At 41.2% G+C, this 17,268-nt stretch overlaps 1 protein-coding gene across 1 annotated transcript in view; it reads right to left on the minus strand.

Moving 5' to 3' along the window:
- ARHGAP15 (Rho GTPase activating protein 15) overlaps window positions 1–17,268 on the minus strand; it is a 381,433-nt gene that overhangs the window by 319,033 nt on the left and 45,132 nt on the right. Inside the window, exons 3-6 of the mRNA XM_075284535.1 lie at window positions 14,238–14,306; window positions 10,511–10,575; window positions 7,755–7,839; window positions 1,340–1,429 (exon numbers count right to left, since the gene is read on the minus strand). Coding sequence (XP_075140636.1) covers window positions 1,340–1,429; window positions 7,755–7,839; window positions 10,511–10,575; window positions 14,238–14,306 — 309 coding nt within the window. The remainder of the gene's footprint in view (window positions 1–1,339; window positions 1,430–7,754; window positions 7,840–10,510; window positions 10,576–14,237; window positions 14,307–17,268) is intronic.

Genomic DNA, 17,268 nt, shown 5'->3' on the forward strand with positions numbered 1-17,268 from the left:
AACCACTTAGACCCCAAATGGTTCTGAGAATAGTATGTTTTCATATAGTCCACCACTCATGAGCGGACCTTACATATGCATGGAAAGAAGTAGGAGTTATAGTGTATGTCCCATTAGAAAATAATAGATCACAAAAATATAAGAAACTATGTAATATGTCTTATTAAAGAAATCTGCTTCATTCTGTACTTTTTGGAATCCTTTTCTACTCCTTAGCTCAAGGCTAACTGTTATATCTAAAAAGATCGGCATCGGTAGCCAGCCTATGAAGATGTCTATGGAGAGGGAAGGGGAGGAGGGGGAGGAGGCTGCTACTGACTAGTTATTTGGTATATTGTCTAATTTTATTTCATAGTGGAGCCTTAGCAGTGTCAAAAGAACTCATTCACTCTGTAACAGAAGGTAGTTACACTGTGTCCTTTCAAGCAGCCTCCTACTCCCACTCCCTTCTCCATAGACTTCTATGTAAAAAGCGCCTTATCCTGATAACTGCAGAAGAATACATATTTCTTTTACAAAATATATTACACAATTTCCTATATTCCCATGTATTATTCATTTAAGGACAATTGATATATACATATGGAGGTACACTTTAAGGAGACCATCACATAAGCATTAGAGATGAGCGAACAGTGAAATATTCGAGATTCGATATTCATTTTGAATAGCCCCTCAATATTCGACTATTCGAATGAATATCGAACCCCATTATAGTCTATGGGAAAAAATGCTTCGTTTCAGGGGAAGCCACACTTCGACTCAGGAGAGTCACCAAGTCCATTATGACACCCCAGGAAATGAAGTCAACACCCTGGAATGCAACTGGGACAGCAGGGGTAGCATGTCTGGGGTTATCTAACATGCCCAAGTACCTGTATTACGCCACTATCTTGTCAAGATCCCTTTCAGCTTGCGATATGCGGGAGCTGACTTTTTCCCATAGGAATGCATTGACCAGCGTTGATTGGCCGAATGCCATACAGACTACAGCATTCGGCCAATCAACCAACGCTGGTTCTGCCGGAGGAGGCGGAGTCTAAGATCGGTCCACAGCAGTCTCCATTGTGGAACGATCTCAGATGTAGCAGTGTTGAGCGCACAGCTCTGCTACACCAGAGATGTAGCAGAGCTGGCCATGCGCTGATCCCTGCTACACCGGAGATTGGACCACAATGGAGACTGCTGTGGACCGATTGATCAAACACCGTTCGCTCATCTCTAATAAGCATATATGCTAATATAATACATTTTGAATCGATCCGGCAAAGACAAATCTTGTATGTAATGGCTTATCACAAATTTCAAATTTGAATACTTTTTTTTTTTTTTTTTTTACCTGGAACACGTTTTTCCGACTTGATTTCTCATTCGTCCACTCAATCTGAGCCCCACACAAGTCTATGTACTCTGATTTAGTGCCCGATTTCTGGAAACAGGAAAGTATCTATTGTTAGTCCGTTGGAAAGATGTTTTATATTTTCATTAATCTAATACTGAACTTGTGGGATTTACAAAACGAACAGGAAATAAAACACAATAAATAAGACAAATTTCTTAAATAGATTCTCCAACAGTCATAACATATCCCCTTTGTATAAGAAAGGTAATAACTATCTGACTGCTGAGAGTCCTCACACCATCCTATATGGATGCGGTTAATTGAGCTTTGATGTAGCCCTAAGTTAGCCATAACCTCAAAGAGGAGAAGCATCACTTAGTTGTGTTACCCTGTTGAATGGCAGTGTGTTAGAAGTCAGCCTGCTTGGTTCCTTAGAGCAATGTCTGCCTGCCTATACTTGTATGTTACCAAACTCCAGGCCCTACTGTTTCGAGTTCACACACCCTTTTTCTATGTACACCACTGCTTATTTATGCATTTTTACCATATTGTCATAAAAGTGGTAGCAAATAGGGTTGAGCAATCGTGTTCGGAAAAGATCAGCTTCCGATCGGCGATCGAGAAAATTTCACGATCGCCATCGGAATTCCGAACATGATCTTTTTAGGTGGGATCGAGATCGGTGATTATTTCCCACAATGCTTTGCTACTGGCCAAGCATTGTGGGAAAAGATAACAATGTTAGCCTTCATACTGAGTATATGCTCCGCTCAATATGAGCGGAGTGTATACTCAGTGTGAAAGCTCCGCTGCGGTTCCATAGGAATGAATGGAAGCAGCCGGCACACAGCCTTAACCTCCTGCACACCGGCTGCGTCCATTCATTCTAATGGGAGACTAGCTAACATCTCTAGTAGCTGCTTACTTGCAGAGATGGTTGGTCCGGTGTTCTCGTTCTTCTTCGCCTCGCTGCCTCTGCCTCCCAGGTTAGTGTTTAAAGAGCTAGGAATAAGGTGGGGCTTGTGGCTTAGGAGATTGTGAGCGGGTACAGACGTGACGTCTCCCTTCCAAGTACCCACCCACACTCTCCTAACCTGGGAGGCAGGGGGCAGCAAGGCGAAGAAGAACGAGGACACCGGGCACCGGACCAGCCATCTCTGCAGGTAAGTGGAGACCAGGGGGGACTAAGTAGCCAGAGGATTAAAAAAAAATCCTCTGGCTACTTAGTGATTTTAAAAAATCACTACACAGCATGGATTCTAACAATTAAAGCGTTCAGTTGTTAGATTCCATGCTGTATAGTAAATAGGATTGTTTTTAAAATCCGATCTCCGATTAGTAAAAAAATCCCATTGACTTGCATTGGGATCGGAATTGGGATCGATATCGGGTTCGAATGAAAAATAATCGGAAATCAGATTTCAAAATGGATCCTGAAAAGTCAAGATCAACTCAACCCTAGTAGCAAACTGTCACCTATTGAAGGGTAAGAACGGAATCCTTCTTTTATAAATGGCTGTTACAATGGACTTGTCTTAGGCTCCATCCGATACTTAATATTGAGCTGTTGGTTGAAGTCGTCCAACTACACAGCTATTAGGAAAGCCTTTAAGTCTAGCACTCCTTTGTTTTAAGAAAATTCACGCCTCATGGTTGACTTACTCATATGCCAAGTTAATAAAGCTTACAAAATATATTTCTATCATCTGTTTACCAATTTTCCAATTCCTTACAGGTTTTCCGAATCCATCAAAAAGTTTCTTTTGGTCACAATAATTATAAATACAAGACGACAAATCTCTTCTATCGAAAGCGGAATGTGGAAATATTTAACAAGGAAATCACTATCCAACCATAATTCAGAACAAACAAATGTTTGCTTACAAGAATACTCAATCATGGATGAACATTGCGGAGAGAAAACAGACATCGGCACGGATAGAACCGGAGCTTTATTGTATGGACTTCTCTTCTGATCTCTAATGAAGCTTCTATTGTTAAATTGTCATTGTACAACCGTTAATAGATACAATGTCAAGAAACTGCACATTACAGTGACCTAAATAAGAGACTCTCCGGAATGAACGCCATGATCAAGTACAGTTGGGTTAGGCTTAACTTGGTCCATTTGTTATTTTGTCTCATCTTCTTCTGCCTATCTGGTCACATTTACATTTATTATCATTTTATTAAAGTTTGTAAAGTTTCCTTAATAAACTTAAAGGCAGACATTGTTATCAGTCTAGAACTTCTAAAAAGAAACAAAATATAGCCTTGATCCATTTTTTTGAGTTCACACAGAGTTTTTTGGACCGGATTTTGACACGGAGGCCAACTCAGAATCCGGCTCCAAAAAACACCTCGCACGGCAGTGCACTGACATCCAGTCGCGGTATTCCGCTCCTGATGAGGTCCAAATGAATGGGCCTAGATGGGAGTGAGTCTCACGCCGGAGTCCGCTAACAAGATAGGGCAGATCGCTTCTTTTTTCCGCGAGCAGGAAAAAAAAATTGCCAAAGAAAGAAGTGAACGACTCCCACTGAAGTCAGGAGGTGTTTTTTGAAGCCAGATTCTGCATCAAAATTTGGTCCAAAAAACTCAGTGTTAACTCAGCTCTAAAGCTAAGACCCCACGTTGTAGAAATGAAACTGTTTTTGTTGCAGATTTTGTTGCATTTTTTAAACCAAAGTCAGGAGTGGATTGAGCAGAAGGGAGAAGTCTAAGAATTTCCTATATATTTCCCATTCTTTTTGTGGTCACTCCTGAGTTTGGCTCTAAAAACTGCAGCAAAATCTGCAACGAAAAAAGCTGTGTTTCCGCAACGCAGAGCCTTAGCCTAAGGGGATGTTCCACAGCTCTAAAGCGCTGTGGGAAAAACTGCAGCAGGAACGCCTCGCGGTTATTCCTGCAGCGCTTTGAACAGAAAGCTCACGGAGTTTTCCTCTGCAGACTTTCTGTTACCATTATATCTACGGGAAAGCTGATGTCGTTTCCGCAGATATAATTGACATGTTGCAATTTCCAAAACCGTGCCAGTTTTAGAAATTGCAGCATGTCCGCGCAGCAGTTTTAATCGCAAAGTGGGCATGGGATTCGCATCCACTTTGCAGATACTGTAAAACGCCGCAATTTTTCCCATGCCGTTGCTGCATTTCCAGTCCATGGGTCCTGGCCTTAATGTGTTTCTCAGCCATATAAAATTGTTGACCTATCAATGTTAGATAGGTGCGGTCTAACTGTTGACATCCCTAGGTCCGTTTTTCAAGGGTCTCCTAAATAATTGACACTGAGAAATTCCCAGCATTCTCTCTTCCTTTAGAACCCAATGTTAGATGATCAAGTAGCCCAAAAACACAAAATAAACAACAACAACAAAAAAATTGTTTTATGAAAATAAAAAAATTGGAGCAAATTGCATGAATTTGAAATAATTGAGCTTCTTTTCTTTTTTCAATCAACCCCAATAAAGTTTTTCCTTTCTCCGTCTCTTATTCTGAAATGGTCAATTCCGGTTTCCCGTCCGCAGCCTGATGTTCATTTCCACTGACTTTGCTCTGTGACAACATGTTGTCCTCTCCCTGCTCGAATCGGTGACAAATAAAAAATATCACTTTCTTTCCTGCTTTGTTTTTCATATTTTCTTCATTTATTAGAAAGAGATCCGTTATGACAGATACTCTTGGCAGCGAGGACTAAACTGATCTTTGTCACCTGCCAAAAGAGGAAATGGCTTATTCTAAGTGACTCCGGCTTGAAAATCACCTTCTCGGGCAGCCATCATTCCAATAAGGTATGGCAGGTCTCATCCAGCCTTGGGTATCCTTCACAATGGGGCTCTGTCAAATGCGTTTGCGTATGTCCCTGCACTATCATCCTCTCATTGACTTGTTCTCCCTTTAATGCCACGCAGAGGTTTTGTAAACTTTCACAGCATTATATCTAAGGCTATAAGAATACATGCCAGATTTGTCTCAACAACTTATCTGTCACATCTCTGAAAGCCAAGATCAATGCTCTCTCCTCGGGCACAAAGCAAAAAAAAAAAAAAAGTACAAAGTGGAATTTGCTGTAAGTGCTTGCTCCTGAAACTGTATTCGTTGCAATAGATGAAATAGCGAGTGCTACAGTTTTCTTTCTAGGACATTTTATACATTTAAAGGGAGAACGTCAGGTCCATAATGTCTCCCAAACTAATAATAGTGGTCTTTACCAGGAGCAGACGCATTCCTATAGGGACACAAATTGAGGAAGCGGTGCAGAGATAATCATCTTTTTATGGCAAATCAGCCTGCAAGTGCATTGAGGGTGGAACTAGGTTTACCACATTTGTCTATAGGTAATTGTGACATAGGCTGAGACAGAAAATATCCATCCTGTCTAAAGTGGTGAGAATGTTAGAGGTCATTCAGAGCACTTGTGACTAGGTATAGGTAAATTTGGCTGATCAGACCCCACCCCTGATGCACTTGCAAGCTGACCTTGCATATTTTTCTACTTCTATTATTGGTTTGGGAAGATTGCCTTTAATGCCTAACTTGCCTTTTACTATAAATCAAGTGTCCTCCTTTATCTTTCCTCTTCTCTGTTCATCTCCAGATATTTCTGCCATGAGATAACTAGCTTTTAAAAACAACATCACTTTGTGATACTCTGTCACAAGATGTCTATCCTATATGTGTCCATGTGTGATAGGAATTACAGCCTCTTCAGGGTTTTACATGCATATTGCAATGCTGTATCAAATGGATCTGCTTAGCTCCATCCCAACATCTGATATCATAATATGGGGGAAGTTGGGCATTTAAATAGGGCGGCCACTCAGGATTTGGGCGTCGGGTCTCTGCTGTATTATACTGCAGAGAACTAGAACAATTCCCACACCGATTGCAGGCATTAATCCACCCCATGCCTCCACCATAATTCCAGGGTGGATTACCAGTCCATGGAACGAGATCTGTGGGTAGAGACCCATTTGCAAGACAACTAAGAGCTTACTGAAGGCTCCCAAACTTGTCTGCAATGCATTTTTATTGCAGACTATTCTATGCATTAAGTCTGAAAACATCCAATCTACAAACTTAAAAAAATATTTTTCCCATACTGTGAACCCTGTAGACAGAAAAAAAAAGAGTCGGATCGCCGTTGTTTCAACTCTCATACAAATTTCAGTAAAAAATTCAGTAAAATGCCATGACTGTGCATGGCAATTTGAAAAAGTTACAAGTGTCGGAATATGGCAACCCTAAGAAATTTTTTTTTTGGTGGAATTTTTAAGGGGTTAAAAAGTAAAAACCAACAACATAAATTTGGTATCACAATAACCATACCAACTCAGAGAATACAGGTGACTGTCATGTAGGCTGCACAGTGAGCCCCATAAAAACAAAACCTATAAGAAAGTTCCAATTCCACTCCATTCAGATTTATTTTCCAGTTTCCCAGTACATTGTATGGAATACTAAATGTTACCATTACAAAGTACAATTTGTCCCGTAGAAATGAAGTGCTCATATGTCTCTGTGAACTAAAAAATAAAAAATAAAAAAAAGTTCTGGCCTTTGGAACGTGGGGATTCAAAAATAAAAATTTTAAAAATTCCTGCAAATAACCAAATTTGACCTTCAGTAAAAGTCATTCAATGGAAGGTTTTGGCCCGATCAGGAAAAATCAGTAAAAATTACGACAAGAACAAAACCTGCGCGTAGTGACAATGCTCCCAAAAAGTGGAAAAAGTCCCATATGGCATCCATTGGTCAAGCATTGCTTTTTCTTTGAGGTTGTGGTTGTGGTGAACTTATAAGTAACCAAAATTGAATTGTGGCCACAATGTTTCCCCTGGGCCCTCTACTCAACTTCACACACCCATCAGCCACGTCCCATCTGTACATTTCAGCAGTATCTCCATTTTCCCTTTCCTTCTCTATCTGGGCCATGAAGACTTGTTCCCCTCGTGGCTGGTCACACAAGTGTTGATTATTCTGATACCATGTCAGAGCCCCCTTTTGCACCCCAGCCTCTCCCATAGATTGCCCCCTTGACTATATACTGCTCACCAATTGCTATTTCGTCATTAAAGAAATCACTTTCTCCTTTCTGACAGTGGAAGGTTGTGTATCATAAATCTTCTCACTGCAGTGCACCAGACGCAAATCATAAAGTAGAGCATTAATGTGGTGGGAGTGACCTGTAAGCCCCCTGCTTCCAGGGCCCGATGGTTGCTACAACCACTCTGCCCCCTGTATTTTCACCAGTGCCATAGGGTGAAAAGCCAAGGTACTGACGGGAACAGTACTTTATCCAAGTGCAACATGGTCATGATCATGACGTCATTAGATGACTCCTTAGGGTGTCCTCTCCATCTCTAGTCCTAGGCTATACAAGTCTAAGCAGGAAAGAGAGAATTAAGACTGACCAAATTTGCTGTCAGCTCCTTAGCATCCTTGTAGAATTCCAACCTCTCCTCAGAAAGCACGACATACGTTGTCATCCAGCTTTTCCTAAAACATAAGAAGTTATTTTTTATGGTTGATGTTAGGAATTTGCTTACAATTAAGAATAAACTTACAATGTCAATTGTTCTGATCAGCAATAGAGACACTCACAGACTCGAAGGCCACAAAACTCAAGGAAATTGGAAATTTGACCGAATGTTTTATTTTTCATAAACAGTGCCACTCTGGTTCATGGCTGTGTCTGGTATTGCAGCTTATTCAAGTGAATGAGGTAAGCCGCAAGAACAGGCACCGCCTATATACAAGAGTGGCGCTGTGTCTGGGAAAAATGTACATCCTTTCTTATTATATTTGTAAACATCTTTATCCGTGACTATTGCAGACATCGACAGGAAACATTTTGCCATTGTAATATTAAACATTCTAGATACTTTGTGTCTATAGTATTTCCCTGCGCGACAATGAAAATTAATATAAGAAAGATCAAGTGAGGAGAAGCGGAATGAAGGAGATAATAATTGGTGTATGAAGAGTAAATGAAGAAAAGCATAAACGGAAAGGATAATAGAATGTGACAACAGGAGGAAAGGTGAAATCTGCCACCGTAGGGGGAATATGTTAAGTGTATGAAGATAAAATAATCATCAGCCGTGTATCAAGGACAAACTAGTAAAGACAACGAACACAAGATAACAACTCCCGAGCTCAGCGACACGCACAGTATAGGTGCTTGGTCTGTACTTACTACAAAAGAAAAGTCCAAATAGGAAAACCTACAGCTACTAATAGACAGAATATACTGAAGAAAATCTATATAAGATGAGTGACTTTGTAAATACATTAATTATCCTGAACATCTTATATTATACTCCAGAGCTGCGCTCACTATTCTGCTGGTACAGTCACTGTGTACATACATTACATTACGTATCCTGTATTATACTCCAGAGCTGCGCTCACTATTCTGCTGGTACAGTCACTGTGTACATACATTACATTACTTATCCTGTATTATACTCCAGAGCTGCGCTCACTATTCTGCTGGTACAGTCACTGTGTACATACATTACATTACATATCCTGTATTATACTCCAGAGCTGCGCTCACTATTCTGCTGGTACAGTCACTGTGTACATACATTACATTACTTATCCTGTATTATACTCCAGAGCTGCGCTCACTATTCTGCTGGTACAGTCACTGTGTACATACATTACATTACTTATCCTGTATTATACTCCAGAGCTGCGCTCACTATTCTGCTGGTGCAGTCACTGTGTACATACATTACATTACTTATCCTGTACTGATCTGGAGAGCTAGACAATAGACAATACAGTAGATAGATAGAAGATAGATAGATAGATAGATAGATAGATAGATAGATAGATGATAGATAGATAGATAGATAGATAGATAGATAGATAGATAGATAGATAGATATTCTCCATTATTCTCTATGTACAAATGCTTTTGCTGTGTGTTATATTTCCTGCAGCTTTGCACAATCTTTGCAGTTCGGCCTGCGGACACATAGACTTCTACTGATAGATGTGGAGCCTCAGACTGATGACTTCTTGTCAGATGAGGCTCATACAGATCCCATTCCCTTTTGTCCGGGGTCTGGGGCGCTGAGACATCATCTGGAGGCTCCAAGGTAACGTATTCATGGCTAATTCTCCTCGGTGTGGTCTTATGAAGCCATTTATTTCAGGTATTTTCTTTTACTGCCCTCTGTGATGAGGGTCACTCCATCATGAGCGCGGCTCCGGAGCAAATATTCTACCAAAATGATATCATTTGCATTATTTTGCATAATGACATTGAGTCAATTTATGACCCAGCATTATGATATCAAAAATGTTATGTCATTGCATCTAATATGGTGAAATTGAGTCATTATGCAAACATTATGCAAATCGCCTCTTTTTTGTCTGTTAAATACAACCTTTGATAGATCAGTTCCAAGGTGCATTGTCCATAATGTGTACAAGCAGCCTATTCCACCCGGGAATGGAGCGCTATGGCGGTATTTATGGAGATGATCGGTAATTACACGACTTTTACATCAGTTTTAATAATTGATATTGCGTTTTCTTTCCTTTTTTGGGACTTCATGGAATGAAATTAAATATTAAATATTCCGAAAACAAAGTATTTACATTGTATCAATATAAATCACATAGTGGGATCGCTCATAGATAGGGGGGTTACGGCCTTCTGGACATGTAACATGTTGTCTACTATACATAAACTGCACACTCCAATGACGTTCATGAAATGAGGAGTCTAAACCCCCGTATACAGGGGTCCAAGGACGCCCCGCTGCCATGTCTACAAAATTGTCCCATAGAAGGGTTTTTCTCTAAATCATTGTGTCTATAGCTTATGGTCCATCTCCAAGAAGCAATATGATAAATATTATTTTAGGCTTAGTGGTAAGAGTTGGAATTGCAGGTTTTTTAGGATTTATTTAAGTATAGAGGGTAACATGGAAAATTAAAAAGAATATCACAAAAATTCTCTAAAAAAATATGTTGAACGTGAACATGTGATTTAAGCAATAAGTAAATTTCAGGTGACACATTCCCTTTAAGGGATATTACCCTGATGTTTATTGCATGGGGTAAATATATGTCTCATGGTAACAGATCCAGAATCACAAGAGGTCACAAGTCCTACAGCTTATCATATGGGACTGGATTTAGTCCTTACCTTAGTTTCTTCCCCTTCTCTGATATCTTGGTTTTATTTAATATTCCTTCTTTATTCTGATTCACCTGTTAACACAAGAAACATGTTACAACTTTCCCCTATTTCCCACCATCCACCTTTCCTCTATTTCACACCATCCACCTCTCCCCTATATCACACCATCTACCTTTCCTCTAGGCCACACCATCCGCCTTTCCTTTAGACCACTTTATCCACTCTAATCCTTCCATCACTTCCATCCCTTTTCTAGGCCACCCTGTGTATTTTCCCACTACGCCATCTTGTTTTCCTTTCCTGTAGGCCACATACTTCACTTATTTCCTGTAGACATTACTCTTCTTACTTCTACGGCACATTGGTTACCTTTCCTCTAGGGTACACTATCCACATTTCCTATTGGTCACTGTTCATCAACCCACTTCACCTTCGCTTAAGTTCACAGTCCACCTTTCCGTAGTCCGTACTGTTAAGTTTTACTTTAAGTTCCACAATCCAATACTAGTACACTATTAGAACAAATCATTCATCTCTTCTCTAGGCCACCTTGTCCACCATTCCTCAAGGTCACATTGTCCACCTCTTCTTTAGGCCACATTGTCCACCATTCCTCAAGGTCACATTGTCCACCTCTTCTTTAGGCCACATTGTCCACCTCTTCTCTAGGCCACGTTGTCCACCTATTCTTTAGGCCCCATTGTCTACCTCTTCTCTAGGCCACATTGTCCACCTCTTCTCTATGCCACATTGTCCACCTCTTCTTTAAACCACATTGTCTACATCTTCTCTGGGCCACATCGCGCACCTCTTCTCTAGGCCACATTGTCCACCTCTTCTCTAGGCCACATTGTCCACCTCTTCTTTAGGCCACATTGTGCACCTCTTCTCTAGGCCACATTGTCCACCTCTTCTCTAAGCCACATTGTCTGCATCTTCTCTAGACCGCATTCTCCACCTCTTCTTTAAACCACATTGTCTACATCTTCTCTGGGCCACATCGCACACCTCTTCTGTAGGCCACATTGTCCACCTCTTCTTTAGGCCACATCGCACACCTCTTCTCTAGGCCACATCGCACACCTCTTCTCTAGGCCACATTGTCCACCTCTTCTTTAGGCCACATTGTGCACCTCTTCTCTAAGCCACATTGTCTGCATCTTCTCTAGACCGCATTGTCCACCTCTTCTTTAGGCTACATTGTCCACCTCTTCTCTAGGCCGCATTGTCCCCCTCTTCTCTAGGCCACATTGTCCACCTCTTCTCTAGGCCACAATGCCCACCTTTCCCTTTAGCCCACATTGCCTACCTCTTACCTACACAACATTAACCACCACTCCTCTAGGCCACTGTTCATCTCTCTTCTCGGCCACACTGTCCAGTTTTCCTCTGGCCTACACTGTCCACCTTTTCTCTAGTCCATGTTGTGCAGCTTTGCTTCAGGCCACATTATCCAAGTGTCCACTAAGACATCTCATCTATGTCTTCTCTAAGCCCCGTGGTCCACCACTCCTTTAAGATCAGGTTCTCTACCTCTCCTCCAGATCATCACCCGACACATTTGCACTTGCACAAGACTTTTCACCCTGTAACCTCCCGCAACATTACAATAGCCGACATTCATCTACAGTTACTGCTTCTTGTAGTGTTTCATACACAGAAAACTCCTGTCAAGAACAAACTAACAATGTTCTCTATTAGAGTTGCAAAGTAACTACTAAATACTTTTATTTCTGCTGAGCCGCCTGGAGATACATTCGCACTTTCCGCAGAGCACAGTTCATGTCTTGTTCCCCTTTATTAGAATCTAAAAATGTATCAAAATAGCCCGGCAGAGCTTCATTAGACAGATGCCGGGATTGTCAGTAATCTGCACATGTTCTGCAGAGCATCCTTTTTTTGTGTAGCATTCAACCTGCCTGGAAGAATCTGCATCATTTCTTTAAATTGTTGCCCTACTTGCATCTTTCCAGCTGAGGGAAGGTTAAAAAAAAATAACCAGGAAAATCTCCTTAAGGCGACCTGATATGTTTCACTGAAACGATTAGATACAAAGAATAAACAGTCAGATTGTTTCTAGTAATCTGAGAACCGCTCCAGAATGTATCTGTATAATTACTGTGAAGTTATGGCGGTATATTTTATGAACCAGACAGGCACTTTTATATATGTAGCAGAGCTAAATGTGTCAGAGCTGAATGTGGTGGCTGTCACTTATGGTAACGTCCATCTGTGGTCACTGATAACAGTTTTATGCATAAAAAAGTAACTTATTTTAATGTTTTTGTTTGCAAAAGGATGCTTCTATTTTTTTGCTGCATGCGTGTAACAATGGAGTGAAGCTGTCCAAATCCTTGAAAAAACAAAATAGAAGTAAATGCACTAAAATATCAAATTAACTGGGCTTCTAACGCCAAGAAGACCAACACAAATGCCCATGTGGTTCCCCAATGGTTGCAGTGATTCCAGTAGTATGGTGCATTACTGCTGAGGCCACATCATGGTAAGACACATCACCACTAGGCAACTTGTCCATGAAGACCAGCCAGGGGCCTCCACAACATCTGTGCGGGATCTGTGAGGAAATGAAGGCTCTCGGGTTCCTTTAAAGGGTCACTTTTATATTTATCAATTCTTTGTAAATGAATAGATCAGGTGAATATTACGGATGAGCAAACCAATTTAGATCTAACCAGATTTACCTAAATTTTACTAAGCTTTGGAGCTTGACACAAAAGTGAAACATTTGGCGTTTGTCGTGTGCACAATATTATTATGCTCTTCAGACCCCAGAGTATAAGTGGAAGCTCAGGGTAGGTCTGGAAACATAATAGCCGGTTATACTCATCTTGTCTCACCTCTCCTGGGCATCCTCACAGTGCCCAATGGTCCCCTATCATCCTTTTTTGGCCACTGGCTGATGTTGCATATGACAGGGATGATTGAGGTATGAGGTTGGCGGACCCCACGTGATCGCCAGTGGCAAGAAGAGGACAACAGGAGAAATCCAAATGTCTCAAGGATGCCAGCAGAACTTTCTCTCCACCGATTTTGAACAGAAACCTGGTGGACTCCATTATAATCTATGGATTACACGGGTTTCCGTGGATAACAACTTTTTAAGTGGATAGGGTTTCTGTTTTTCGTGTCCCCAATAAACCGAAGAAACCTGAACGCAGGTACGAACTTAACATTAGTGGTGACCAAAGGATTTTGGAATGGAAGACCCATGGACCCAATTACAGAAAATCTTTTAGGCTCCAATTGTCTCCTCGCTTCCATTACAAAGTTACATAGTAGATGAGGTTGGATGAAGACATCAGTCCATCAAGTCCAACCTATAACCCTACAATCCCTACAGTGTTGATCCAGGAGAAGGCAAAACAACCCCATGATGCTTATGCCAATTGCCCCATTTCAGGAAAAAAATTCCTTCCTGACTCCATTGTTCTTCTATAACCAAACTGAGCAATGGAAGTGAATGTTACTTAAAGATGCCTAAATGTCCATCAGTGCCAATTTGGCTTATATAATAAGGTCACATGACCAAAGTTCCTCCAATAGAGAGACACTCAAAGGTAAGACCCAGATTGCACTTACTTCTAAAGACTTAGAAGAAACTTTGTTCTACTTTACGTTAAAATGCAACGAGCTCTTATTAATGAGAATTATTCCAATATCAATAACATGATGTTCAATTAACCCATTCAGATCAACAAAGTCATTAACTTACTAGAAAACTCTTGTTAATGAGGTTGTCAGTCACATAGTGTTGAGAGTGATTTCTTCTATGACGAGAGATCTGAAAAATAAGAGAATGCAAAATTCAGCTTTATTACAGCCGAAAAGAACATTAATTGACCAAAATGCAGGTTACTAAAAGTTTTCCAATTAATGTCCAACCACAAGCTCACAATTCATTAGGCTCTCGCTTTCTGCCGCTGCTAATTGACCCTATAGGCAGTGACTATTAACAGCGAGCCAACCTGTTATTTATAGACGTAGCTAATGCCCAGACCTTCTCTATCATCACCCCGTCCGCAGGTCCATGATGCTCCATTCCCACAGTCCCCAGTAATCTTCTGCCCGCAGTTGTCTTGACTGGATTCATTAATTAGAAGAAATTAAAAGACAAAACATTGCGGCATTGTGGCCAGGTTATATGCAACAGGATGGGAACACAGTAATGAGTAGGATAGGAGCAAACAATAGGATATCTGCTGCAAGAGGAACAGGAGGAAAGAACAATAATATCATAGTCATAGAAATAGAATTTATATACAATCTATATACATTAGTAATACAGTACACATTACAAAGTTAAAGGAGTTGTCTCTATGTAAGCATTGGTGCTGCAGATGTGATAGCAAATGTAATAGCAAGTAACATGGGGCCCCATAATGTGGATAATACACACAGTGATGTCACAGTACAGAAATAACACACATAGTGATGTCACAGTGCAGGGATAATACACACAGTGATGTCACAGTACAGAAATAACACACATAGTGATGTCACAGTGCAGGGATAATACACACAGTGATGTCACAGTACAGGGATAATACACACAGTGATGTCACAGTACAGAAATAACACACATAGTGATGTCACAGTGCAGGGATAATACACACAGTGATGTCACAGTACAGGATAATACACACAGTGATGTCACAGTACAGGGATAATACACACAGTGATGTCACAGTACAGAAATAACACACATAGTGATGTCACAGTGCAGGGATAATACACACAGTGATGTCACAGTACAGAGATAATACACACAGTGATGTCACAGTACAGAAATAACACACATAGTGATGTCACAGTGCAGGGATAATACACACAGTGATGTCACAGTGCATCTCAGCAGAGCTGAGTGTGCAACAGGGTTCAGCGCATCTCTGATTCAGCAGAGCTGAGTGTGCATCAGGTTTCAGTGGTTCTCCGGTGTAGCAGTGCTGGCCGTGCACTCAGCTTGGCTGCATGTCCAGAGTAGCCGAGCTGAGCGCACGGCCAGCTCTGCTTCATCTCCGGTGTATCAGTGCTGGCCGTGTGCTCAGTTCGGCTCATCTCCGGTGTAGACGAGCTGAGTGTACGGCCAGCACTGCTACATCTCGGCATAGGAATGCATTGACCAGCGTTGATTGGCCGAATGCCATACAGAGTACAGCAGTCGGCCAATCAACGCTGGTTCTGCCGGAGGAGGCGGAGTCTAAGATCTGTCCACAGCAGTCTCCATTCTGGTCCGATCTTAGACTCCACCTCCTCACAGACGAGCTTGCAGCAGAACCAGCGTTGATTGGCTGAATGTTGTACTCTGTATGGTATTCGGCCAATCAACGCTAGTCAATGCATTCCTATGGGAAAAAGTCAGCTCGTGCATATCGCAAGCTGACAGGGATCCCGACGTAATACAGTGACTTGGGCATGTTAGATGCCCCCAGACATGCTTCCCCTGCTGTCCCAGTTGCATTCCAGGGTGTTGGCATCATTTCCTGATGTGTAATAGTGGACTTGGTGACCCTCCTGAGTCGAATAGTGGTTTCCCCCTAAACGAGTATTTATTCCCCATAGACTATAATGGGGTTCGACCGAACATTTCACTGTTCGCTCATCTCTAATTGTATCACCTTATCAGGTTGAAAAACATGATAAATAGAAATATTAATATTTTATTTTTATCAAACACTTGCAGACAGTATTTGGCAGAACTGGGCAAGGAGGATGTTCCTGTCGCCATCTTGGAGAACTAAGCACAGATCTTCTGTGGATGTTGATTGCTCCAATCCATCTGTCTCTTCATGTCATCCCAGACAGACTGGAGGATGGGGAGATCAGAGCTCTATCTGCGGGGGGCCGCAACATCACTTCCAGGACTCCTCCTCCAAACGGCAAAGGTCACCCCAAATATTGACAGAATTTCCATTTCTCTTTTCTTCATTCCCTTCATTTGGTTCATCGACAAAAGCAAACCATTAACCCTTCAACTTCCGAAAGCATTTCTCCCTAAAAGTTTCGCACCGTCTCACCTTCGTCATGCAAAGGACCCTCAACCGTTTCGAGAACCAAAATACCGTTATTAACATTCCATCGCCGCTTTGTTTTCCCAGTCAATCCCTATAAATGAAAGGACCTTTGGCGATGCCTCCTCATAACGTAGCTTGTAATAAATGTAAATCAACCGTTCGTTTTTGACATTGTAACATTGTATCAAAATGACCGGAATATTGATAAGTTTGAAAATAAATAAATAAATAATATTAAAAAATCAATAATAATCAAATCCATAAGACGCAGCAATAAGAGGCGACGTCTCCGGCACAATGTAAAACTTTAAATGACCTATTTAAAAGAACACCACTTAACAAATACATTACAGGCGAAAAACATCTGGTGACAAGACTGTGTCCTGAAGTGTTTTGCTCCCTTAATATTCGGCATCTAAAGCAAAAAGCGCTTTCATGAAAATACTTTGGTTGGTGGCAGTTACTCCTTTGGGGAAGGAAGGAGATGTCATAGCTTATTTTCTCTATTTTGCAGGCCTGTTTTCTGGAGTGTCAGCTCCTCGCGTTATGAACATGTAGGGTAAGTGAGTGTGATTCCGCGACGCGGCGGAGACAACTTCACAGATCTGCGAGCTTTCATTTTTATTATTAATGCAAGATTTAAATGAAAGGAACAACATCCCATTATTATAGAGGATCATTATTTCCACCAATCCTGTGATTAATATTTTAGAAATTTAGACGTTACGTACA

The sequence above is a fragment of the Leptodactylus fuscus genome, chromosome 8 (assembly GCF_031893055.1).
Source record: "Leptodactylus fuscus isolate aLepFus1 chromosome 8, aLepFus1.hap2, whole genome shotgun sequence".
Taxonomy (NCBI): domain Eukaryota; kingdom Metazoa; phylum Chordata; class Amphibia; order Anura; family Leptodactylidae; genus Leptodactylus; species Leptodactylus fuscus.